Here is a 25,556-nt window from a genome sequence, read left to right as displayed (position 1 = left end):
ATTATTTGAAAATATAAATATATTAAATTCATTTATTGAATTTTTTTTTGGCAAAAGTATATTAAAATTAAATGATAAATATTTTCTCAAAAAATTTAAAAGAATTACATGATTTTCATTCTCATGAGGATATGTAAGTGTCATGTGCCCAAATAAAAATTATACTTCGTTTTTCATTTTTTCCCTTATTTGTATTTACATTTCTTGTTTATTGTGGGATATATTGTTATGTCAAAAAGTTATTAATTTGATTTGTAAAGAACAATAGCAAGTTACTGTAAAGTAAAGTTTTATCTTTTTTTTTTTCATGTATAATCAATTCTTGAAAAGTTATTGTATAGCTAAAATCAATCACTATTATATATGTGATTTTTAGTAATATTTTTTTTAACACTTAATAAAAATATTACTGAAAGTCTTTGATAAAATTAAAAAATATCATCAAATTATCAATAAATATTATTAATATATTTTTATAATATTTTATCAAATATATTATATAATCAATGTTATTAAAACCTAAAAAATGTGACAAAAATTTTTTAACAACATGAGTTATACAGTATATATGATAAAATGTAAAAAAAAACATATTAGTAACATTTATTTATAATTTGACGATATTTTTTAAATGTTTGACAAAGATTTTTACCAAATTTTTTTGTTAAGTATTAGGTAAAAAAAATATTACTAAATGTTACATATGATATGATATGTAGTACTGAACCCTTAAATCTAATTAGCGACAACTAATTCTAATTTTTTTATTGACTCTTTAAAATTAATAAAGTTAATGACAAGTCATTATTAATTAAAAAATTCGAAATGCCTACAATTGCGACCGTTTCTATTATTAAATAGAATGCGATATAAGTTTAAAGGGAAATGGACAGAGAAATTAAATAGAGATTATATATAATGCTAATAAAATTAATTATGATGAGAACCTAAAAGATTCGAAACACCTCACTTTTGACCATCACAGCCTAGCGTTAGCAAAAATGAATAATGAAAACTACTTCAACACCCTATGATTGCAGTGCTATAAGATGAAAAGTCCGATTTCCCTTTAACCTTGCCTCATACCAGAGACCCCCACAGATAGAATTTTTCAAACAAAAGTAGAAAATGAGTGCTTAAGAAAGTTGTCCACTGGATCTTTCCTTCTGTCTAGTCCAACAAAAAGCCTTTTGATTCGTATTTACTCATTAAGAATATTTTTCTAGCGATAATCAAAGATAAAGAAAAATGTTTTATATGTTTTGGCACACGAATGGCACGGTTAGTGGACCGGCCTAGAGCAATAAAATATGTCACCGGCAGACAAAAAAAGAGGTTGTGTACTATTGACGATAGAACTTTTGTCTGGGGTAAGACTGGAAAAAAATGAAAACTTTATGGTTACCCTTTTTATCTACTTGCATCATAATGGGTAGAGAATCCAGCAAGATGGATGAATATGAGTCAGTTAATAAGCCAAAGTATGGATATGACAAATGGTTCCAGGTGATCAATTTAGGCCAGTAAAATTTATGCCACACACACACACAAAAAAAAATCGTGTTACTTCCATGTAAAAAGTTTCTTACTAAACTCACATACCTCAAAAATCACAATCAATCTCCTGTAGATATTTTGATTTCTTAGCTATCCTTGTTTGGAAAACCTGTGGTGGATTCTGATATTTTATATTTTGCTCCTTCTATGCATGTGCTTGACAGGAAGTCTGACATAGGATTGGAACTGCCACAGCCATATTCTCTTCCCCGCAACATATGAATATAATTGTTGGATTCGTATGGTACGTATAAATTAGTGCCTCTTCTTTTTGGTTTTCATGTTAATTTTGGCAAATATGTTGATAATAATCTTGCAGGAACTAGGATGGAAGGAAAGGATAGAGAGGGAAAAAAAGCATACATGAAAATAATAATAAATTTTCTTTTATTTTGTTTAAGAGAAAAAAATGAAAATGGAAAGAAAAAATGATTTTTAGAAACAAAAGTTTTAAATTTCTTTTTTCTTTCTATTCAAGTTTCAAAATTTTCTTTCTGCCTTACATTTCGTCCACCACTCCAAAAGCGATTAAAAAAATACTTAAGAAGAACTGTACTATCAAAATTAGCCACCATAATTAAAGAGTTCGAAATCTAATAAATTCCATATAGTAGATTCTCATATTTCTAATATGGAACTCAATTCTCATATACTTCTGTAATTATTAAATCCTAACATATGTCCTTGAAGGTTTGACTTTTTGAAATCAATGATGAGCATGCTAGAAAATAAAAATGGAGCACTACCACGAATGCTAGCTAGGGAAGCTCTTTGGCATAGGTTTGATGGGTGTTTTTGTTTAGTATGAATACATTATACATAATAATCAAATATAGTTTGTATAAGCAAAGAGAATATTCGAGGAGTCAAGTGCTATATGTTCCTAGGTCTTCGCATGCACAACTCGTTATCAATTCAGAAGTACTGTCATCGTGAACTCTTTCTCAAGTCTCACCAAATATCTGATAGCGACACGCTTGCTCACGTCTCAGTGCGTCTGCCCGCACTTGTTTCCTTTTTTTTTCCAACTCCACTACCATTTTTTAGTCACGACACAAAAATTAAGGAAAAACTCCACAGCAAACTTGCAACATGTGCTAATATATGCTAGTGACTTTTAATTTTGGGGCACAATTAATACTCGTTTCTCATCGGCTTCAGCAAGCAGTGACAGAAATGATGCTCTATGGTGAAAAATCATGAATTCTTACATACTAGGTAAAACAGTAACTTCCAGACAATAACACCAGCAACCTGCTCCTATCAATTCCCAAATGAAGTGCTTCTTTTTCACTGTGCCATACATTACTATTTAGTATTTACTACCCATTTTTGGCTCAAGAGTGAACTTCGTTCTAGACTGATTAAGCATGATATTTTTTTTAATTCCTATTTAATTTAAATTTTATTTGGTTTCAATTCTTCAAAGTTCAAACTTGGAACAAAATTGTGTTTTTTGTCCCTGATAGTATAGCAACTTAAGTTATACTTTTCATGGAAGATACAAGGATTAAAGATAAATAAAGTTTAAGGACTAAAAAAAACTCTTTTAGAGACAAATTAAAATATATTTAACTCCACATTTGATTATATTAGGCAGAAAATGCTTCTGATTTATTTATTTTTTTGAATTAGAAAATATAATATATCATTTAAAAAAAAAGGAATGGAATACATCCAAATAAGATGATAGAGAAATGCTATAACACTTGCTAAACCACTTTTGCATGTACTCGCACATCCAATCAAATTTAAGTAGCAAACCCAATTATTGATCGGGCCCAGTACTAGACTTACAGAACAAAATAGTATTGGGCTGGCTCAGAAGTGTTAGAATTCAGGTTCATGTAGCCCAACCTGAATTGGGGTACAAATAGTGACATTGAAAGGTTTATATGACAATAGAAGGGAAGGGAGGCTTTCCCGCGAACTGCTGAACAACCGAAACAGTTTCTTCCAACTAAACTTGGTTTGCGCACTTGACAAGGTATAAAGCTCACCATTTATCCCTCCCTTCACTTTAGATATCAGCTCCACTCCAGGTACTACTCTCTTGTTTCTTCTTTCTTGCTATTTCCGTATAACCTTTATCTCTCTATTCGTTGCTGTTTCTTTTTCTATCCGTTAATACTTCTTGATCAAATGAGTTTTGTTATTATTCGTCGTAATTTCATTCTCCATGCATGCATCTGTTTCCTGTTGCTTAAACGTAATCAATCAGTCTTCTTGGATATTATTATCGATCGAAAAGCTAATTAATGTAAACTTTTGGATGGTGATGATAGGTGAAACGAAAACGTTGCAGAATTGTTAGTTGTTATTCTTGGACACTGAGGAGACGATAAAGGAAAATGGGCGGTTGCTGTGGTTGTTTCAAAGACACTTCAGCTCCACAAGTATTAATTCTTCCCATTTTCTGCTTGATCCTCTTGCTTCATTTTATTGTTGCCGCGCATGCATGCTTGCATTACTTTTTACTGCTTATTTTAATTATCTGATTTTAACTTAGAAAGCGTCTCCATAGTTAATAACCTTAATTTCTTTCCCAAAAACTAAAAGCAAAGAACATTTCGCTTGCTCCAGGATAAAACACGTACGTAGTAAACAGGAAGCGAGAGCATCAAAGTTCAGAGGAGTTAATTATATCAATATTGGATTTATATAATAAAACTAGGTTGACCATGATCAAGATCAATTCTTTTCATCTCTCACCCCATGTTACATTCCTATGCATGCATGCATTTACATGTGTGTAATCAAGATTATTATATTTAAACCTAATCAAGACCAATCATTTTGATTATATGATAAAAATTTGCTCCTCGTGCATTCCCATTCCTCGCTTAATTATATATATGACATTCGTTGGAGCTGGAAAGACCAGATCGAATGCCTTCATAGTTCATATGGCCGAACCAATGGGGACTGAGACTTTATTGCACTGAGTGTGAATTCAACACCGTAGTATTCCAATTTCACTTTTTTTGCTTCAAATTAATACCAATAATTTCCATCAAATTTAGGCTGGAATCTGTCATATTCTAAGTTTTGAACATCTGCTTTCTTTTTATTTCTCTTTACCCTCTCTTCCTTTTTCCAATGCAAGGATCAAATTTATTCTTAAATTCTGCGTGGTAAGTCTGGGTACGGTTGCATGATCAACTTCACCTTTGAGTTTGAGTTTAAGAAGCTTTGGTAACTCTATTAAAGTACTGGATTTTTGTTGCATGTTGTAGCAATTAATTAAATATGTTTGATTATCCTTTCTTATATAAGAACAAATGCACAGGGAACTTATAACACTTGACATTTCCTTTTGGTTTACGAGCTCTTCATTGAATAAGTATACACCTTGTAACTAAGAATTTACAATTGCCATGATCGGATTCTCATCTCTAATAATTATGCTGTGCAATCTGCTATAGCATTAATTGCTTCATTTGCTGCCTTATCTGCAGAACCCAGCGAGAGTATCGGAGGTGCATGTGCCACAATCATTTCGCCAAGGTTCTCCTCCTGCTGTTTCCGGGGGACTCTTAAATGATACTTCTAGACGGACTCTTGACTTTTTCCTTTCCGATTTGCCTTTGGGTGTCACTCAAGAAATCTGTGCTGACCAGACCAATACATCGCTGCAAACTATAGATTCTACTTCAACTAAAAAAACAGTTGATGGTGACAATTATGAGACTGGGACCTCATCTAAGTCAGAAAAACTGAAGGAATCAGTATGCAAAACCCAGACGGCTTTGAAACTTGGCTCGGCAAAGGGTTCTGAACTTGAACTTGCAAAGTTGGGAAAAGCTGTCATCTTAGATGAAGAGGAGAGTGCATGCCCAATTTATTTAGGAGGTGATGCAGTCACAGCTTCTTTATTCAACTTCTTTGGCTTTCAGCATTAAGTTAACTAAGCTTTATCACGCGATAGTTATCCTATTTTCTCGGGAATTGACAATTGTTGATGTATTTTCATCTTTTTATCCTCAGAGTATGATGCTGAGAATCCAAAAATATTCACACAATGTGACCATCATGTTCACATTGAATGCATTCATGATTGGATGAAAAGAAACAGCCTTTGCCCTGTGTGTAATAAGGTTTGTCATCTTAATTAATCATGATCTTCTGTCTTTAGATTTTTTAAAACATAATAAGCTTATGAATACGTGTGTGTTATGATGCAGGATGTGGCTTTCAACTCTCCCAGTCATTAAAAGACATCAACTACTTAGTTTGAAGTGCAAATACAATGTTTTGAGAGCCAAGGTTACATAATCAATAGTTTTCTGATTTGGCAACCCAAGTAAATGGTATGTTTAGTTTTCTTTGTGTTCCTGAGGGTTTGTTCCTCTTTTTTTTTTAGTGTTCCTAGTACCTCGTTCAAAGAAAAGTAAAATAAATAGCCGATTGACTGGGTTTCAAATACTTAGAAGCCAGTTAGTTGCAGAACAGATCAATAAATATGTTTTTTCCTTCATCTCTTGTATCTGACACTATCACTTTTATAGCAGATTAGATCCTCTTCTTCGGTATTTTGCTTTCATGTTTTATATTTGAATCAAGTGGTTTTATTGGCGAGTGTCTGAATTTTAATATAACCGAATGAAATTATATTCCTATCAATGGGTTGGCAAACGACCACCAATAATAGTCAAAGCAATTTTTTTTAATTTTTCGTTGATGGGGTTTCCTGTTAAGGTTACCCCCTATTCTCCCCATCCTAATTTGCTTCAAATGTTCATATGAAAAACGTGAATTAAAAAAAGTTTAGTTATGAGATTCATATATACATATCGCATCAAGTAAGAAGAGTATGTATATCTTAATTATTATTTTATTTATAAAAAAATGTCTTTTTGTTTTGTTATTCAAGAACAAATAAGTTTGTGTTATTTTTTTCATTCGATAGTTGAAGATTTGAGATTTAAAAATTGCTGAAATAAACTTCACTACTCCCATAGGCCATAACAACTCATTTATTAATTTGTTTTAAAGCACTCATTTAATAAGTTAGAGAAGTGAAAACAACTTTAAAATATTAATAGTATATAACCTCTAATAATAAAATCATACACCATGACTATAACAGAATTTTTTAATAAAATATTAATATTAAAAATTAAGAATATGAAAGATCTTCTCGTAAAAGATTATGGTAGTGGATAATTATATTTTCATTCAAACATCCTAATAAGTAGCCCCTATAGCTCAGTGGTAGAGCGTGAGTCTTGTAAACTGAAGGTCCGTAGTTCGATCCTGCGTGGGGGCAAATGTTTGCTTTTAGCAAATGGTGGAGTTTTTTGGTGACTCTTTATTAATCTAAAGTATTTTGGTAATTCATTCCTTAATCTTTATTATATAATTTATTGAGTTTGCAAAATGATCCCAGCTTGTCTTTAATTATTCATAATTTGACTTCGTCCCAAACCCTTCGCCTTTGCGTCAGAAAGTGGTGGCACCGGCAACTTAATTTTTCATGTGTCTTTGTATTTTCGATAAAATGGAATTTCCATAACTATATGAAATTATGCAAAAGCTCACATGAAATTGGAGAAAAATAATAAGTGACTATTTAATAGGTACTCCACTTAACGAAATAAGAAAATTAATGGTTTTAAAATAAACAAAATACTTAATAACATTTATTATAAAAAAAAAAATAAAAATCAAACCAAGGTACCTGTGATAACAGCTATTTTCCTTGGTGCCCCCAATGCCCCTCGAAGATGCTCTAAAACATTTCAACAGTAAAACAACGTGGCTGATAAGTTAGATTATCGCATCCCCCTACTCATTCACTGTTTCCAGTTGATCAAATTATAATAAAATAACTATAATAAATTATTAATAATACAAGTACTATAAACTTATTCATTCATTATCTACATATATAACTGAAGTCTTTCGTTACTTATTCATTCATTATCCTACATATACAGATCATAGAGGGAAAAAAATTGAGCTAATCCAAAGATAAAACTCAGCCTTTACGTGTGTGTGTGTATATATATATATATATCAATACAGCACAGTATATTGCATAGCTAAAATGGACGATAGAACGAAGGCCTTACATAAGTGCTGTTAAATATTAGTATGTAGGTTTGGTGACTCTAAACACTAACAAACACATTGGATGCAGTGAGTTGCTAACTACTGAAGTCGAGTAATTAATATTTATGGGGGGGAAAAATCATGATCGCAAGCATATTCAGTCCACATTCTGTTTTAAAATATCTAATACATGAGATGAGACTTTCACCTTTGTGGTGTTTGAAGAGGATTGAACGTATGCATTCGTACCCCATAAATGAAGAGGATCTCCCTTTTTGTTGCACCATCCACCATGTATCACCCTCTAATTGAATCAACTTCCATTATGGCAACAAGTCCAACTGTAGTTACAACTATTCATAAATTTAATGATTACACAGAACAGAACCACGATTACACAGTCTATACAGTAATTATAAAAAGAAAGAAGATCCAGCTAAGGAGAAGCTTTTATTGAAATTTGTAAAGCATTGTTGCAAAAGTATCTTAAGTCTGAATAAATGGCAATATAGCACATAATTATTGTATGGTGTAAAACTTAACCAAGGAATTATACGGCAATGATGACATCAATACTGTCATCTGTAAAAGGCATTAGAAAAATGTGAAAATGTGTCCTCACATGCACACACTGTAGCTAGAATTCCATCATGGTGGCATCAATGTGATAGATCTTTCATCTTTGAATCACTTAAAAACACATATAATTTGATCTTGTGGGTCCCTAGTATAGCAGTGGGAATTGGGAAATAACAAAAAAAAAATAAAAAACTAAATCTACAGAAGGATCATCACTGAATTTCAATAAGGATGATACTAAGCATGTGAAGATAACCAAAAAGGAATACTTCTTTAAAATGGAAGGCATTCAGATTTTCAGTAAGTACTGTAGAAGAAGCATGAAATAGTATGCAGAAATTTTATAAGAAATTTTTTGTATAATTCTAGAGTTTCCTTACAAACATACAAATCTAAGTTGAACTGTGAATTTGGACATTTGCATGAAGCCTGGTAAGTTTGCTCAGTGTTTCACGAGCAGATATGGTATCTGGGTGATCTTCACCACAAATTGAAGTCCTAATAAAAACAGCCTTCCTGATCAGATCATCCCCTATGTCAAATTGAGCACCTCTTAGCATTAGCTTGGCCCTAGTCTCGAGAACAGTGGCTCTACACAATGCTAACTCTTGCCAAAGGCAAGGATTCAACTGAGCATTAGTCTGGATGGATCTCCAGCAAAGTGATTTGTCCAACCACTTGTCAACTGGGGTAACAAATGCTTGGTCTGCAGCTTCCAATGCATTGGTGCACAGACGCAGAAGCTCAAGAGCGGCAGTGCATCGAGAATATGTAATGAATGTATGAATTGCAAGAGGCAGAACTACTCTTTTGACAAGATATAAAAGCTCAGACACCTTGACCTCAACAACCACAGGATCATGACCAAATCCAAATAACAGAAAACAAGCAGCCCATAAATGCTCCAGATTTTGTGATATTGACCCATGATTGATGATAGCTTGAATCATGGCCTGTGCAGCCCCAGTATCGTCTCTTCTCTGAGCATACAGTTTGATGAGCTCATTGATATGGATATAGCCTTGCTTAGTACTACTTCTTGCAATATTAAATCTCAGCAGCAAAGAAGATGCTTCTAATTCTGATTTTTTGGCATACGAGGATGTGAATCCACATGTTAATAATTGCTGTACTTTTTTCCAAAAACATTTTCGCTGACATCTCTCTGGTATCTTTTGAGCAGCAAGTAACAATAGGGAAACAGGAATAGCACCAGGTGCAAACCATCCACTTACCAGCACCATTCTGGTGGCCAAGCTTCTTGGACCATCTGCATGATCAAATATGGAGAAACAAACATCAAAAAGTTGCAGAAGGAAAGTGTTCTTCCTGAACGAGTGAGCTTCTTTACCACTCCATGACATCTCCTTCAAAGGCATTCTATTTATGGTATCTAGGAGCCTGCTTGGTGTTATGGGTAGTTCAGACAAAATTGCACTGATAATGGCAAGGCCAAGAGTTAACCTTCCAACTTTCTCCTCGATAACTCTCAGGGCATCAACCTCGGCAACTGGATAGTCCTTGCCACTACCTAGCATTAAAGACATTGCTTCAACTCCAGATAAGTATGAAAGTTTCAAAGGTTCCAAGTTCATGATGCGAGGAAGGCGTGTTGATATAATTACATGGGTCTCTCCCCAAAAACGAGGGAGAAGATCCATAACAAGTTTGTGATCCCACCAATCTTTTTCACTTTCCAAGTTATCAATGACCACAAGATACGGAATGTTTCTCATCAGTTCCTTGCGAACTCTAGAAATTGCTGCTACTTCCTGCTCTTCAAAGCCTCTTATCTTTGTTTTCTCCAAACCATTCTCAACTCCCACATCAACTTCTAAAAGAGATCTGATATTGAGATAGTTTTGCCTTATGTATCTGCTCCCTCCTCCTATCCATAAAACCATTTTGTATCTCTGATGAAATCTGTAAGCAAATTCAAGAATAAGTTCTGTTTTTCCAATTCCTGAATCCCCAGAAACACAAGCAATTCCTTTCCCATACAAAATCTTCATTCCTCTTTTCCTCTTACTATACTTTCCCCGCTTGAGCCTTAGATGGTTGTGCCTCTTAGAAAACTCAATACCTTGCATTTCAATCTCCTTTTCTGACTCCTTCCATACAACTGGTTCTTTTTCCTTCCAGCTGCCATTTCCCATATGTCTTTCCCTCCATCTCTCATCTATCACATTACTCTTGCCCCAACCAATTCTCACACTCTTTCTCCTGGGTCTGGCTTTAAGTTCAATATAGTCTTGTTCTGCATCTCCAGTGACATCACCAAAAAGTATAAATTCCAACTGTGAAAGCTCTTTCTTCCTGCCAATAAAATTCTCATTTCTTGCAAAAGGAAACTCCTCTTTTTCTACCTTTTCTCTCCATTTTGTCAAACGTTCTGCCACACTTCTCCTTCCTAATCTCATTGCTAATAATGTGACAGCCCTCAGTATGCAATCTCTCCAGTTGCCATCCTGAGCTTCCAATTTGCACTCATCAACCCGAGAGAGGCCATGCACTGCATCTTTCCACTCCTGTTCCAACCCATCATACGAAAGCCAAAGTTCCCCTCCATGTTTTTCCCACAGCTCACCCCTCTTTTCAATTATATCCCTTACAAGGCAATCAGCTGGGCTCAAATCAAAGTATATTGGGATCAAATTCTTCTTGCTACAGAAAAACTGCAGCTCCTCAATGGTGTATTGGTTCTTGAAAGACTTCCTTGTTATAACTATTATCCCAAAAGAAGCAGCATCCATAGCTCTCTCTGCAATGCCAAGTTTGCAAGAACTCCTACTTCGAGCCCTGTCCGAAACAAAGCAACTGATGCCTTGAGTCTCTAACTCAGCACACAGCCATTTAGCAAATCGTAGTAAAGGAGGTTTGCTGCCGTGCAATCCTATGAAAACATCACAACTCCTCAGCCTATAAGAAGAAAATGATGTGGAACCTGGAGTGGAGGATGTTCTATGGTTTCTGTCTTCTTTAATTCGCTTTTCTTTCTGTCCAGAATAACCATCCTCACGGCGATTGGAGTAACTAGATACGCTGCTACTTGAGATGCCAACTGAGGAAGATATACGATTAAGTTTCTGCAAATCAGCTGAATTACATCCAGCTGGAGATGCAGATACATCTGAGAAAGTACATCTAACATTTACTAGTGAATTTGGTTCTGGAATCTCTGAAGTGGTGCTTGAGGGAGCCAAACCTAAATGAATTCTGTTACTTGGAGCATCAAGCCTGGCTGACTCTAATAATTGACATGATGATGGTGATCTTGGAGAGAAGAAGGGTGACTGGTTTGCTGAAAAGAAAGCAGAAGATGATGATGACATATTCCTTGTAGTCATGGCTTTCAAGGATCCAAACACGGGGCTCTCTTCCTGAATATCCATGCCTGTTCTGGAAGGATTCCCAATTATGCAAGATATCAAATCCCATGCACACAACCACACGATTTATATCTGAAGTTGGGATGATGTCCAAGTCAGTCACAAGATTTATTAATTATTCAAATAACCAATATCCAAAAATGAACCCAAATTGAATGTTCTATATTGTTATGTTCATGTTCATGCTAGTGCCGAAATAAAAAGAATATAAAAAATGGTAATAGTGGCATCACCATCTAAGTTATACTGATACATCTCATCAAATTTTACAGGGGAGGTAAAACTTTACAGAAAGAGCTAAATTCATCAACCCACAAAACAGCAAAAATCATTACTAGGCAGCAAAAGAATCAACTTAAACGGAAATACTTACTTTACAAAAAGTAATTTTTTGGAGAAGGAAAGGAAAACTTTTCAAAAAGAAATTGATTCTGAACAGTGAGTACTCCAAAAAAGATAGTATCTCCTTGGGGCATACACTCATTTGATGCTCAGAATTCTTGTCTAATTAATTCATCATCAAAAAGAATAAAGAATAAAATCATAACCCCATATCTGAGAGAGAGAGAGAGAGAGAGAATTCAAAGAATCATAAAACTGCATTGGGATTCAGATCTGAGTGCTTACAAGGATACCAAACTGAAACACAGTTTGGTGGTTTCTCTATTTCGCCTCCAACCAAATCAATCTGGTTCCTCTGAACAAACGAGGAAGTTCATAAGATTAACACTTACAAGTACAGCAACAGTGAAATAACTAACTGAAGCAAACCACCAATAAAAATTAAGAAACACATCATTAGCAGAACAGTGAATAAATTAAATTAAAAACATGTTACATACTATTCAATATACTACATATCATTAAGGCGTCAACTGGATCACAACTATTGAGTGAAAGGCCAACACACTTGGAAATTAAAGTGGCGAGAAATTTGGATGAGGGAAATTTATGAGCTGAGAGTATTTGGGAGACACCTCACACCGGTTACAGAAAAGAAGAAAAAGGACAAACTCGTTGAAAATGAAGGCAAAAACTGTACTTTTTTCTCAGAAGGGGGAGTGAACAAGTCTTGGGGGGATTCAGAAACTCTTGCTGTTTTTTGATAAGCACGCTGTGTATATATAACTAAAACCTGTCTCTGACCCTCTTAACTTCACCCTTTGGTTTCACACTCTGTCTACTATCATTAATTGTGTGACTTTCTTCAAACTTTATAAGACATTTGCTTTTTAATTTTCCTATGATTCTTATTTCTTGGGGTAGAGAAGTACTAGTATTTTTATATTTGTCTGCAAGACTGAGAAACTAGTCTGAAGGGGAAGTAGCACAGTGAGAAGAGGGCAAGGCAATGGGACCAAAGATGGGATCTGACTAGGGTATGGTTGGAATGGAAGTAGGCTCCACAACCATTTATACAACTGTTAAATTTGCAAATATTCAGCAGTCAGCACTGTGATTTGGGAGCATTTTGCATTCACTTTGTTAATAAAATGAAAAGAGAGAGTTTCCTATATTTTACCTGTGGGGTGCTTAAAAGGCAAGTTCGATTAAGATAGTCCAAAGCAAAACGTGGAGTTTTGTACTTTGTAGTAGGATTTTTGTGACTGACGTTTTGAGGTTCTAACTTCTCTGCACTGCCACCCTTTTATGAGTGCTTTTGTTTTTCCTCTTCTCTGCTCCTGTACTGCTTCTCTAGTCTTTTTTGTTTTTAACGTAGAAATATGCAACCTATTGGAATGAAGAAGAAACAGCATGTAATATGTGAAATAGTTCGACTACAATTCGTTTTGGAATCAAGCTGATTTTAAAATTCAAAATACTTTGTAACTCTCTTTACATTACACCTGTAACTTTCTTTTTATTAGTTTTTTAATTTTATTTTTTACATAATACAGATTTAATCGTAAGAGATTGTAACTCGCGATTACCATTTTTTAGGATATGATTACCTCATTTTGTTAATACGATAAAATAAACCTTAATCATAAATTGCAATCATTAGACATGATTTTGTGGAAAGTTACCGGGTTATGAAGTAAACTCTTTAAATAGATTTCAATGTCTCTGTGTAATATATTTTGATGTTAGTAATGAAAATTACAACATATTTGTTTCACAAAATTATCTTATATTTCTGAGAATCACATTCTTAAAAATATTATAATTGGAAATATTATTTTTTGGCATATATAAAAATGCGTTTGGTCTATTTTTTTCATCCCATTAGCATATAGGATGGATCCAAAAGTGTCTTAAAAGGGGGTCAAATTTTTTTACAATATTATTTAAATATTAAGTTTTAATATATAATTATTTAATAAATAATAAATTTTAAAAATATTTATTATTAATTTATGAATAAAATTTGAGATATGATCTATTACTAGAAAAATTTTAAACAAATATCAACTCTAAAACATATTTTTCTTATACAGTTTTCTTTATTAACATTTTTAAAATTTTAATTTTTCTTTTTTTCTCATATACACAAAGGTCTTAAAAGAGAGGGTAAGAGAGGGGGTCAATGTCTCCTTGGATCTGTTCCGGATGGCATGAGGATGAAAGTTATATAAATGTAACTTTCTTATAAATAAAAGATACTTAAAAATATTTTTGATAATCTCTTAATAAACATGGAAATGAGCTTTCCTGCCTTTAATTCCGAAATACAAAAAAAAAGAAAAACAATATTCCAAAAATATAAGATAATTCTGTGAAACAAACGTCAATTAAACATCATTGTTAGAAAAGGTAATTTTCTTAAATACATATGTATTTTAAATAGTATTTAATTAGTTTTTAACTCTTAGCCAGCAGATAACACGGATTAAAAAAATCATGATTTTATGGTAAGTTACCAAGTTATAATTTTTTTTCTATCACTCTACGGGTATAATTAAATAATAATATAATATATAAAGTTGATGATTTCGTGATATTAAATTTAAAATGTATATATATCCTTCATTTTAGCCAGGTGATAAGTCCTTGATTTGCGGAGTTTTAAAGGGTATTTTCATCACAATTTGTACCTGAGTGTAGTCATTACTTGGGAAAAAATTATAAAAGTCTGTATATGTATTTGTACAAAAATTCATTAATCTTAAACTCGTATTGATGAACTTTTTGAAGAAAGAGATTAAGGGCGTTTGTTAAACGGAAAATTTTCACTTCTTCATAAATCTCATGAATCTTAAAGAGTAAAACTAAGATTTTCATGTTTATTATGTAATTAATAAAACATATTGTCAGAAATTATGATTTCGAGAATCAATTTTAGTTCATTTTTCTCTTAAAAACATTCTCAAAAAAGAGGATAATTAAGAATTCAATTTTTTTAAGTAGAGGAAAAATTTTAGTTACATATTTTACATAAATATTTAATTTTGAAAAAACATATTAAGATATGTTACAACAAAGGATGAAGGTTTGAAAAGAAAAGAAAAAAAAAAAGATTTTAAGTCCCGCATCTTTCAGGATAAAACACTTTAATGTTTCACTCTTTATATATAGAGAGTTCGTTTCTTCATTTTTCCTTGTCTCAGTTTAGAATCATTTTCTCAACTTTTCTTTCTTCCTTCCATTTTTTCAGTCGATGCATTTCTGGCAAACTTCTCCTTCGTGTCGCTTTATAATTTCGGTTGGGTATAAGAATGACTTTTCAAGTCATAATTTCGGTTGACTATAAGAGAGACTTTTTAAGTCATATTTTGGTTGGTTATAAGAGTGACTTTTTATGTCATATTTTCGTTGGCTATAATAGTGACTTTTCAAGTCATATTTTTGGGTGACTTTAAAGTGACTTTTCAAGTCATACAATAAGGTGTAATTTTAGGAAGGTTCCCTCAGTGTAGTGAGAATCTTATACAATGATTTGGTCTGTTTGCACAATTTTTAGCAATGTCACGAAACGTCTTAAAGAAAACGACATTGTCCGCGACTCTGTCAGTAATTTTTTCGGTTTACCATAAACTATTGTTAGAACAAGATCAACCAAATTTATTTTATACACATTCTAAAAAATTAAGTTTCTCAATATTCATGTTATGAAAAAATTCATCTCCTACCAAACATTCCAAAGAGAATAAAAAGACTCGATTTAGAAAATTGAATAACTAATAAAAAAATAATCTTGACTACGTCTTAAGAATAAGAGGAAGATTATAATCTTTGGTTCAACTGATCCTAGATTTGATTTCCCAGTAAAGATTCCAAGTTAGATTGAGGCTTGTTGAATAAGAGGAAGAATATAACATGCTTTTGTTTCTTGCATTTAAAAAAAATAAAAAATTGCTTGTGTTTCTACGCCCAACTTCGCTGCAACTATAACCTGATTGATATAAAAACAATACTACAACTGTTTAAATTTTTAACTAAGTTTTGGGACTGAGGACATGCGGGAGTAAGGATTCTCTAATTCTCATAGAAGAGACATGAGGTTACGAAAGCAAAATTGTGGAATCTCAGTTTATCACCACTGATGTAATTTCTTGGATATATTTTCTTTGTTTTCCCTTTGCCACGCTATGAGGAGTTGAAGTCTCTTATCACGAGACAGAAGATCCCAACTTCAACATATTTGTAAGTGTAGATTATTTTTTTTAATTCAAGTTTATCTACTGCTTGTTTTTATTCTCCATACATCCATATATTGACAATTCATGGATTATGTTATATGTACTTACAGTTACAGTCGAAAAAATAGGTTAGGGATTAGAAAGGAGGCTAAATACATAATTAGTAATGTTTTAAGTTCGATAAGAATAGGGATTGTCAATTATGAGACCTTTTGAATTCTTAATAGTATTGCTGTCTCTAATTAAGGATTTATACGGAATCCGGTGCTTAATTGATGGAAAGACTTTTGATATACCAAAAAACTGGAAATCAACTAATATTAAGGGTCTAATCTTCGATCTAATTGTTAGAACTTGGATTAAGATAAATCTTGACTAGTTGATCTGAGTAGGGAGATAAATATTGGCACAGTTTTTTTCCAAAGCCAACGGAAATCAAACAAACTATGGTTTAAATATGTATGACGTTTACAATAAATAATCGATTTTTATTTTAAGTCTATAATAAAGTTATTCATTATATTAAATTCTTGATATATTAAAAATTTTGTTTTTAATTCCTATAATCAGTTAAGTGAAGAAAGAATATCATTTAAGCGATGGATATGTTGATAAATTTAGCTAAAATTGAACTTTAAATATTTAAATTGATTCTATTTGTTGATAACCCCCGTTTAGAATTTAAATATGAACTTTAACTAATTTTTCACGTGGTCTTTTATTTAAAATAATTTTTTTTAATTTATATCTTATAATATAAATATAAAGTTGAATAATTTAAGGAAATCGATGAATGAAACAAAAGATACAATGATGAACTTGATTTTGCAAAGTGTACAAATTATTTGAAAGGAACGACATCATGTTTCAGTCAAGGGGTACGGCAACGAATCCATGCATATAAAACACGAGGAGAGGACAAGAATACATCAAAAGCAGAACTCAAAGTTCAAACAATAAATTAATCGGTATATTCTTTTTTCAATATAGAATTGGTTATTTAAATAAATAATTTTATGCTGACATTTACGTTAATTAATAAAACATGTACTATAGAGAAATAACATTATATTAGCATTCTGGTAAATATTAATTTATTTATTTTCTATAAAAAACATCTTTTACATAATTAATTGAAAAACTAAACTGATATGAAAGAAATATATCAGCGTCAATAATACATAGCTTTATTAGCTTAACGATTTTGTCAGGGAGTTGATATTGCACTCAAGTAATTAAGCATATTTAATTAGTTAGCTTAATATATAAATTCATAATAGTATATAAAATTTATTAAATATAATCAGGTAAGTACTCATAATGGGTGATTTATACCCTTTAAATATATCACAAGAGTTTGATTCTTGACCATGTAAATAAAACAATATTTACGGGAAATGAGTTATCCCTTAAAGAGTATTTTACTTCCTCAAAGATTAGTGCGGTGAATCAAAATTTAAATTCCTATTAAAAAAAACACTTACATTTGGTAAAAAAAAAAGTATACGTTTAATCTAGTGTTTTTTTTTTACACTAGTGTTTTTTTAACAATTAATTTCAAGTTATGATCAGTGTAAAAGTTTTTAATTTGTAATCTTACTCTCTTATATAAGTACTGGCTATGTAATTAGAAATTAAAAATTTGGTAAAAATTCAGAAACTCGCACAATTAAACCTATGTAATTGACATTGTGTAAATAATTTATTTATATGTATGTATAAAATAGAAAGACAAACAACGTGCTGGAGGTGGTTTTATTTCAAGTATTGGCTGTGTTGTTCTGAAATAAATAAATAAATATCAGGATCCTGGGACGCCAACACAACACACTGACCGTTGGGTTGACTTAAATGAATGGCATTGATGTTTGTAACAATTAGTTAGTGTGAAAGGTTCTTTTGAGTTTTGAATAGATGAGAGCACATGCTCCCATGTGAGACCAGGTTTATGGTCTTTCCAATGAATGGCTTGGATTAGTCTAAAAAGACAAAAACAACCAAAACCCATGTTCAGTGATGCTCCTTATTACCTTACCCTTGTGGCAAATTCATCATTAATATGGGAGGGAATAGTGGAACCAATTTCCTGCTTCCTAAAACTGAGCTTTAAGTTTAGGTTTAGGATATGTTTATGTAAACGGAGGTTGAAAAAACTATTCAAATTCTTCTTCTTGCGTTTAATTTGTGATAGATCATTGAATTAGTCTCCAAATTTCTGATAATAAATTAGATGAACAACCAAATATGTACTTCTAAGTTGATAGTTTTCAATTCTATAAAGAGCATTTTCTTTATATACTGTCTATCATTAATTTGGTTCGGCTATTTTTGAAATATAAAAACTGCTTTATTATTATTTTTAAATTAAATGATTATTTATCTAAATTTAAATTAAATCAAGCATGCTATTAATTAAATCTAAAAACCACTTTTTTTCCTCTCCCTCTAAAACTTATAATGTATATCACTTACAAAGGATGTCAGACTAAGGATGAAATTATGAGTCACAATTTTGCATGACATTCAACTTCTTGCATCCTTGTTGGGATAGTTTTGAAATAGAAAAAAATTACATTTACAAATGATTGTAACATGTATGATACTCCGAACTCATGTATAAAAAAAAATATTTTATATTTTTGGACTTAAATAAAAATAAATTTAATTAATTTTATTCTTATTTAATGATATTATTCTTAAGATATTTTTATTTAATTGCAATTTTATTTTTAAGTTTAATCATGATAACATGTTCTAAAATATATTTTAAGAATAATTTTATTTTTTGTATTTGAGATTAATAAAATTAAATGATGTAAGTTAATTTTTTAATTAATATAAAATTAGTTATTTTTATGTATATTTGAGTTGAAAGGAATATAATTTTATATTATTAATTTTCTGCACGTGCAATCGTTATCTTTTAAGAAATCTGGCTTCCAACTTTTCATCCCCACACTTGATCCTGTAGAAGATAAATTACGCAAGAAAGAAATTGATATTGGTGTTTTAGAACAGTAAATATGATCTTGCATACTTTGTCCCCGCTTAGCATATACCACTGTGTAGCACATGATAATAGGATTGGATAATAGCTAAATCGTGTCATTGTCTTGGAGTCACATCTTGATGGCTCTTCTAATACGATAATAGCTAAATACTATAAGATAAATATATATTTATCATGTGGGCTTTTATTTAAAAGTGGGACCTCTCAAAGAAAATGATCCCCAATTCTGCAATATTCAACCTCCTAAGTAGATCAATCGACTCAAAATTACAATTTTTTTTTTACCTCTTATACAAAAATGATGTAATCGTATAATGAATACTTCTAACAGTTATATCTTTTAAAAATATACATGTGTTCTAATAAAAAAATAATGATAATAAATTAATAATTATTTAGTATAGAGAAGAATATTTGGTTATAGGTGGAGGGTGGCACAGCCGTACGTGTGCAGGAACCTACCTCGAAAGTGTTGGTTTTTAGGCTGCATTAGTATTTAGTGGTTCACAAACAAACCCTTTACTTTAATTTAATTTGATATTTTATTTTAGGCTGCATTGATGAGCGGACTCTCGTGACTTCGATTGCATCACTCATGAGTTGTGACTAACGTAGTAATAAAGACTAATGAGACCCATAAACGGGAAGCCGTGTCGACTTTTATTAAATTTATAAATGTAATTTTAGTACAGTATTTTTAAAAAAAATTATCCATCAATTTTTATTTTATTTTATGTTATTGAAACACATTTTTTTAAAAAAGAATCATTGATTGTAAATGTTATTGAACTCATTTTAGTTCATACCCAGATTTAAAATTTAAAGATGAAATGTAAAGAAGGAGAAAGGGAGTGACACACAAAAGAAACATGTTTGAAGGTTATTTATTAGTAGTAATATTTAACTAACTAATTATGTGCAGCTAGACCTTGGATTTCTGTCTAGACCTTGGATTTAACATTTTTTATAATATTTTGTCTAAATTTAATCCCTTTCGTAAAATTGTCAAAAATTATTCTTTAACTGCTACTTCATTGTCTTCTTGACGGTAGACAAAAACTACAATTAATGAAAATAACCAAAGTAAAATTTAAAAAAGAGGTATAAAAAAGTTTTAAAAAAAACAATTTAAGAAAAGTAAAAGAACTTTGCGTTTGAAGATACAGACTTAACATGTCTATTGGAAACAAAGCCCAACGTCAAAGAAGTATGTCTATCAAAGTTAATGGGCCAGTCTGTTTCAAAAAAAATAAGTGAAAGTCATCTTGATATAAAAATGATTAAGGGCTCGTTTTTTTAGAGAATTAAAAAAAGAATAAACTAATTTATACTTGTTTAGAATTAGAGAAAAAAGTTATGTATTTCATAGTCATTCAATCACAACTTATCATATATAATAAATTTATTGATATTTAAAATAATTCAAACAAGTTTGTTAATATTTAAAATAATTCAAACTATAATGATTTATAATTAAATGACATAGTGAAAAATTATTTTATATTATATGTATATAGACATTAAACTCTTATAGTTGATTATTTTAGGAAGCTGAAACAAACATATGGAATTTTTTAAAATTAATTATCTTTTAAAAAAATATTTTTTATGAAAAATTCTGTAAAAAAACAGATTCAGTATCCCATAAGAAAATCTGCTAATTGATCCACATTAGCATGGGCAGACTAAGCTGACCTTAAAAGTTCAGAAAAGTAGTAGCTATAGTTGATTTCCAATTTGGCATGTTGGGTTGGGTTCCAAAATCCCTATCTTGTTTTGTTTTTATGCTTTATTTTCCCAAGCATGTAGTTAAACTTAAACAAGGCAAAACTTCAGCAACCGATAATTTAATATGAAGAAAAAGGAAAATATCTCACGCTGATTTTAAGATCCGGTATCCCAAAAAACGAACAAAGTTTAGATAGTAATTTTTTTTTTCGATACAAGGGAAAAATAAAACTACCGAGCAACTAACCTCCTGAACACCTTTTGATAGTAATTTTTTAGAAGCTAGAAAAGCATGGGTTTGGGCATAAATTGCAGAAAGAAAAAAAAATCTCCAATAATCTTCTTAGATAATAAAAAGAGAGTAAAATATATCTGTGATGTCTAAATTTTCTAAATTCAGTTTTAGTCATTAAAAAATAATCTTATTTTTATTCCTCTCATTTTTAGTAATCAAAGTTATTTTAACTACTAGTAATATTTAATGACAGTTATAAATATAAAAAAATAAAAATATTAAGAAAAGAAAAGAATTTTAACCGACTAAAATTAATTTTAAATAATGTTAGAAAGAACAAAACATATCCTACCCATAAATTAATAATGAAGGAAAAAGAGTAAGAGATGGAAGGGGAATAAATATGGCTGCGGTGTTCCCCGAAAGCCCAGTGAGTGGTGTGCAGGAAAACTTTGGGGAAATGGCTCAATGCACACGTGCACATACACTTGATTACTTTGGCACAATAACCCACTAATCACTCCTTTCCTTTTTCTTTTTTTGTGGCGGCCAATACCACTGCTACACACACATCATGGTACTAGTAGCAATTTATTAGGATGACGGTGATGCAAAGGCGAGCATTAAGAAATAAATAAATAAAGTTAGCAACACTTTTTCCCATATTTTTCATAACATATATTTTATTATTATTTAAAATTATAAAATCATAAAACAAAATTATTAAATATAATATAGATTTTATTATTTTTTATAATTGTGAAAAAAATTTAAATAATAAAATAATATTCAAAGAATATTATTAACATTTCTAAAAAAATGATAATATTTCAAACATTTAGTAAAGATGATAATTAATATGATATGAGCTAAGTGATAAAAAAAAAACTAAAAGTTATTGATAAAATATTTGAATGGGAGAGTCAAAGGGGCAGTTGAGTAAGTTCGTGACACTTTAATAACATCACCCATCAATCATATCATCTCATGTTTTAATATTAAATGAACAAAGACCCGTAAATCACACGAGCACCAAGTCATTCATTGTCGTGTTTTGACCTCTTCAACACCCGAGCCAACTATGGCACTAAACTAGAGAGAGATATTGATTTTATAACAAATCAAACTCCTCTCAACGCTCATGCCTCTGCGATTTCAAGCTTGTTTGTTTTTTTTGTATGTGGTGAATATAGAAAAATCTATTCCCCTGTTCGCCGCTACTCTGCTTTTATATCCATCTGTATTTGTAAAGAAAGAGGTAGTAGATAATGAGAGGTGCTAATGGAGGCGATGCCAGAGCTGTGAACAACACTTTGGAGACTATCAACGCTGCTGCAACTGTCATCGCTTCCATCGAGAATCGCCTTAATCAACCTCATCCTCACGTCCAGGTATAATAATTAATTCCATGATCACTTCTATCAGTTTTGCAACACTTTTGTGGAAAAGAGAGAGATTGTTTCAGTTATTATGAAGATGAGGATTTGATCTTTTTTAAGCTTGAGACCTGTCGGTTCTCTGTTTTTCTTGGTCAAGTTTTTATTATGTTCTCCATTTCTGTTGAATCTTGCTCTGTTTTTCTAAGTGGCTATAATCAATCTCTTATACAAAAAGAATGGTCTTTTCAAGAGAGAGAATTTTTTTTTTTTTAACAAACATTACTTTTTGAAAAAGATATATGAAGTTTGTGAAGAGTTTAGTAGAACCCACTTCATAATACTTGATAAAGTGGACAGATACCATATAACGAAGAGATAATACATTTATGTATATTTATCTTTTTGCTGAATTAATACATTTATGTATCATCGCTTATTTATTTATTTATCTTCTGAGTCTACTGAACTTTTCATTATTCAACTAACGATAATCTGATCTTTGAAGACAACTAACTACCACTGCAAAAACTGTTTCCAGCCAATGCCAATTGATTTAGAGTCTCACCTTTGCAATGAATACAAATTTTTAGCCAGAATTAGACATTTACATACTTTCTGTGTCTTCTGCGTACATATTAAATTTCCAAAACTGTTATGTCTAGTTACAGGCTAATAATATGTATGTATCCTCTGGATCTGGACCCTATCATGTATGGCACATTCATTGACTTCTTACGTTCTTCATCCTGCAAGCAATCATAAACTCTTGTTTTTCATTTTGTATATGTTTCTCATTCAAATCATAGTCTGAGTTAGAGAACATGACTCAATGTTTGTTTCTTGCAGAAGAAAAGCTGGGGAAGCTGGTTGAACATGTATTGGTGTTTTGGACATGGCAATAACCGAAAGCGCATCGGACATGCAGTCCTTGTTACCGGAAGAACAGCTTCTGGCACAGATGCTGCTGCAACAGTAAATTCAACACAAGCACCTATTATCCCATTCCACTTTTCTGCACCTCCCTCATCTCCTGCATCTTTCCTTCACTCGGAACCTCCTTCAGTTGCACAATCCCCATGTGGTCCTTTCTCTATCTTTGCCATTGGACCTTATGCACACGAAACACAATTAGTTTCGCCACCTGTTTTCTCAACATTCACCACAGAACCATCAACTGCTCCTTTCACTCCCCCTCCTGAGTCTGTCCACTTGACTACACCTTCTTCACCCGAAGTGCCATTTGCTCAACTGCTTGACCCCAACACCAAAAATAGTGAGACCTATCAGAGGTTCCAAATTTCTCAGTATGATTTCCACTCCTATCAGCTTCATCCTGGAAGCCCGGTTGGTCAACTCATTTCACCAAGATCTGCTTTCTCACCTTCTGGCACATCATCTCCTTTCCCTGACACTGACTTTAACTCTCGTGGCTCCCTCCTCCTTGACTTTCAAATAGGTGACCCTACCAAGCTTCTAAACTTTGATAAACCGTCTACTAATGAAAACCACAAGTCACATCAAGGTTCTGGCTCTCTAACCCCTGATTCTATAAGATCCACAACTCAAGCTGGTTTTCTTCCAAGTCACTGGGTTTCTGATATCATAATGTCCCCACGTCCAAGAAAAAATCACCCGAATGAGATTAGTGTAAACCATAGGGTCTCTATTGAAGTGTCTGCCCAAGAAGTATTAAAATGTGTGGAAAACAAGGCAGTGGCACTTTCAAAACTCAAAACTGATGCACCAGGAGAAGATAAAAAAGATAATTCAATAGAAGTCCTTGTCTCTGAAACTCCCAATGATGCACCACAACAGACTGCGGACAATGGAGATGTGGAAAGGGCTCATCATAAGGATGAATGTATAATATTTTCTGCTGCTAAAGAATTCAACTTTGATAATGCAGAAGGAGGGGATTCTCCTGCTCCTAATATAGTTGCTGACTGGTGGGCTAATGAGAAAGTTGCAAGCAAGGAAGGAGGATCGTCCAATAATTGGTCTTTCTTCCCAATGATTTGACCTGGTGTTGGCTAATCGCAAATAAGGAAGGACTGACTTAGTTTAGTGATTTTCACTTAACATAGCCTTGCTGGAATTTGACATGGAATTTTTTATTAAAAAAAAAATTGTGCCATTGTATCACAGTAGCCAACACCACCCCTACTAAATTGAATCATAGGCAACTAAGAATTTTTACTTTGGTAGATCTACCAAATAGAATGGTGGGGATAATGTTTGAACTATGAGGGTAAGTTTTGCAGACTAGCTATAAATTTTGCAGGTAAACCTACTTTGGATTAGGAATGGCTTTATATTTAGAGCATCTCCATTCTCCACACCCGATTCTTTATGCTTTTCGTTTGTAAGTGTAATATAGTTGACATCTAGACATTGGTTACCAATAACCAATGACGATTTTGATTTTTGACTATGACGTGTTTTTTTCGTTGCCCCTTGCCTTGATTGTCATTGTAGGAATGCGACTGCAGAACTTGGAGTACTAGTAAGTAATTTAAATTTTCATATTATCTCAATGCATTTGGTCTTTTTTTTTTTTTACGGATCCAATCCAATGATAAACGAGTTGGATTAATTGGATATGAATATTTAAAAAATATTTTATTTTTTAAAAATAAATTCTTTTAGAATAATAATTTGTTTTTGTTTAAATTTTTAAAATATATAATAACTAAATACACTTAAAATAGATTAAATTATAAAAATATTTTACTAATACAATTAATGAATTTAATGTTAATATGATATTTTTATTTTAGATAAAAATAAAGTATGAAATTAGCACCTGAGAATATAAATAAAATCAAGATAAAAATAAAAATAACTTAAAATAAAAAAAATCACAGATGATTTAATTTAATAATTTAATAAATTCTTCTTTGTGTTAGACCTATTTTTCCCTCATGTATCTGTCTCATAAGTTTTATCGTCGAATACTTTAATCTTTTTTATCCTGAAAGTTCAACCAAGTCATGTCCATAATCAACACCCGAGACATCGAAGATTGTGAGAATATTATGTATATAC

At 31.8% G+C, this 25,556-nt stretch overlaps 3 protein-coding genes and 1 non-coding gene across 8 annotated transcripts; 3 read left to right on the top strand and 1 right to left on the bottom strand.

The window, feature by feature from the left end:
* The first annotated feature begins 1,428 nt into the window (after positions 1 to 1,428).
* On the top strand, positions 1,429 to 5,993 carry LOC112997789 (probable E3 ubiquitin-protein ligase RHB1A). The gene is made up of 4 exons (XM_041015132.1): positions 1,429 to 1,506; positions 5,016 to 5,409; positions 5,545 to 5,654; positions 5,742 to 5,993. The coding sequence occupies exons 1-4, from the start codon at positions 1,429 to 1,431 to the stop codon at positions 5,769 to 5,771; spliced, it is 612 nt and encodes a 203-aa protein (XP_040871066.1). The 3' UTR covers positions 5,772 to 5,993.
* Positions 5,994 to 6,477: 484 nt separating this feature from the next.
* Positions 6,478 to 13,465, bottom strand: LOC100778407 (uncharacterized). 5 transcript variants are annotated; one of them, XR_005892327.1, is made up of 5 exons: positions 12,422 to 13,065; positions 12,207 to 12,276; positions 8,579 to 11,651; positions 7,820 to 7,952; positions 6,478 to 7,288 (listed from the first exon to the last, which is right to left on the bottom strand). XR_005892327.1 is itself a non-coding variant. In XM_041017257.1 (4 exons), exon 3 carries the CDS (start codon positions 11,580 to 11,582, stop codon positions 8,583 to 8,585), a length of 3,000 nt encoding a protein of 999 aa, XP_040873191.1. In that variant the 5' UTR covers positions 11,583 to 11,651; positions 12,207 to 12,276; positions 12,422 to 13,065; the 3' UTR covers positions 7,599 to 7,952; positions 8,579 to 8,582. The 5 variants fall into 5 exon arrangements, 4 of the variants coding, with proteins under 4 accessions (XP_040873191.1, XP_006573782.1, XP_006573781.1 ...); XM_041017257.1 differs by lacking the exon at positions 6,478 to 7,288 and having other exon boundaries at positions 7,599 to 7,952; XM_006573719.4 differs by lacking the exons at positions 6,478 to 7,288; positions 7,820 to 7,952; positions 12,422 to 13,065 and adding an exon at positions 13,102 to 13,465 and having other exon boundaries at positions 8,266 to 11,651.
* TRNAT-UGU (transfer RNA threonine (anticodon UGU)) lies at positions 6,755 to 6,826 on the top strand. Its single transcript has one exon. It is a non-coding gene; the product is annotated as a tRNA-Thr (tRNA).
* Positions 13,466 to 22,159: 8,694 nt separating the features above from the next.
* Positions 22,160 to 24,940, top strand: LOC100777876 (uncharacterized). Its single transcript, XM_003516658.4, has 2 exons — positions 22,160 to 22,523; positions 23,358 to 24,940. The coding sequence occupies exons 1-2, from the start codon at positions 22,401 to 22,403 to the stop codon at positions 24,528 to 24,530; spliced, it is 1,296 nt and encodes a 431-aa protein (XP_003516706.1). The 5' UTR covers positions 22,160 to 22,400; the 3' UTR covers positions 24,531 to 24,940.
* Positions 24,941 to 25,556: the final 616 nt, after the last annotated feature.

Source organism: Glycine max, chromosome 1, assembly GCF_000004515.6.
Source record: "Glycine max cultivar Williams 82 chromosome 1, Glycine_max_v4.0, whole genome shotgun sequence".
Lineage (NCBI taxonomy): Eukaryota > Viridiplantae > Streptophyta > Magnoliopsida > Fabales > Fabaceae > Glycine > Glycine max.
The sequence above is the reverse complement of the archived record's forward strand: the minus strand, read 5'-3'. Positions and strand labels throughout refer to the sequence as shown.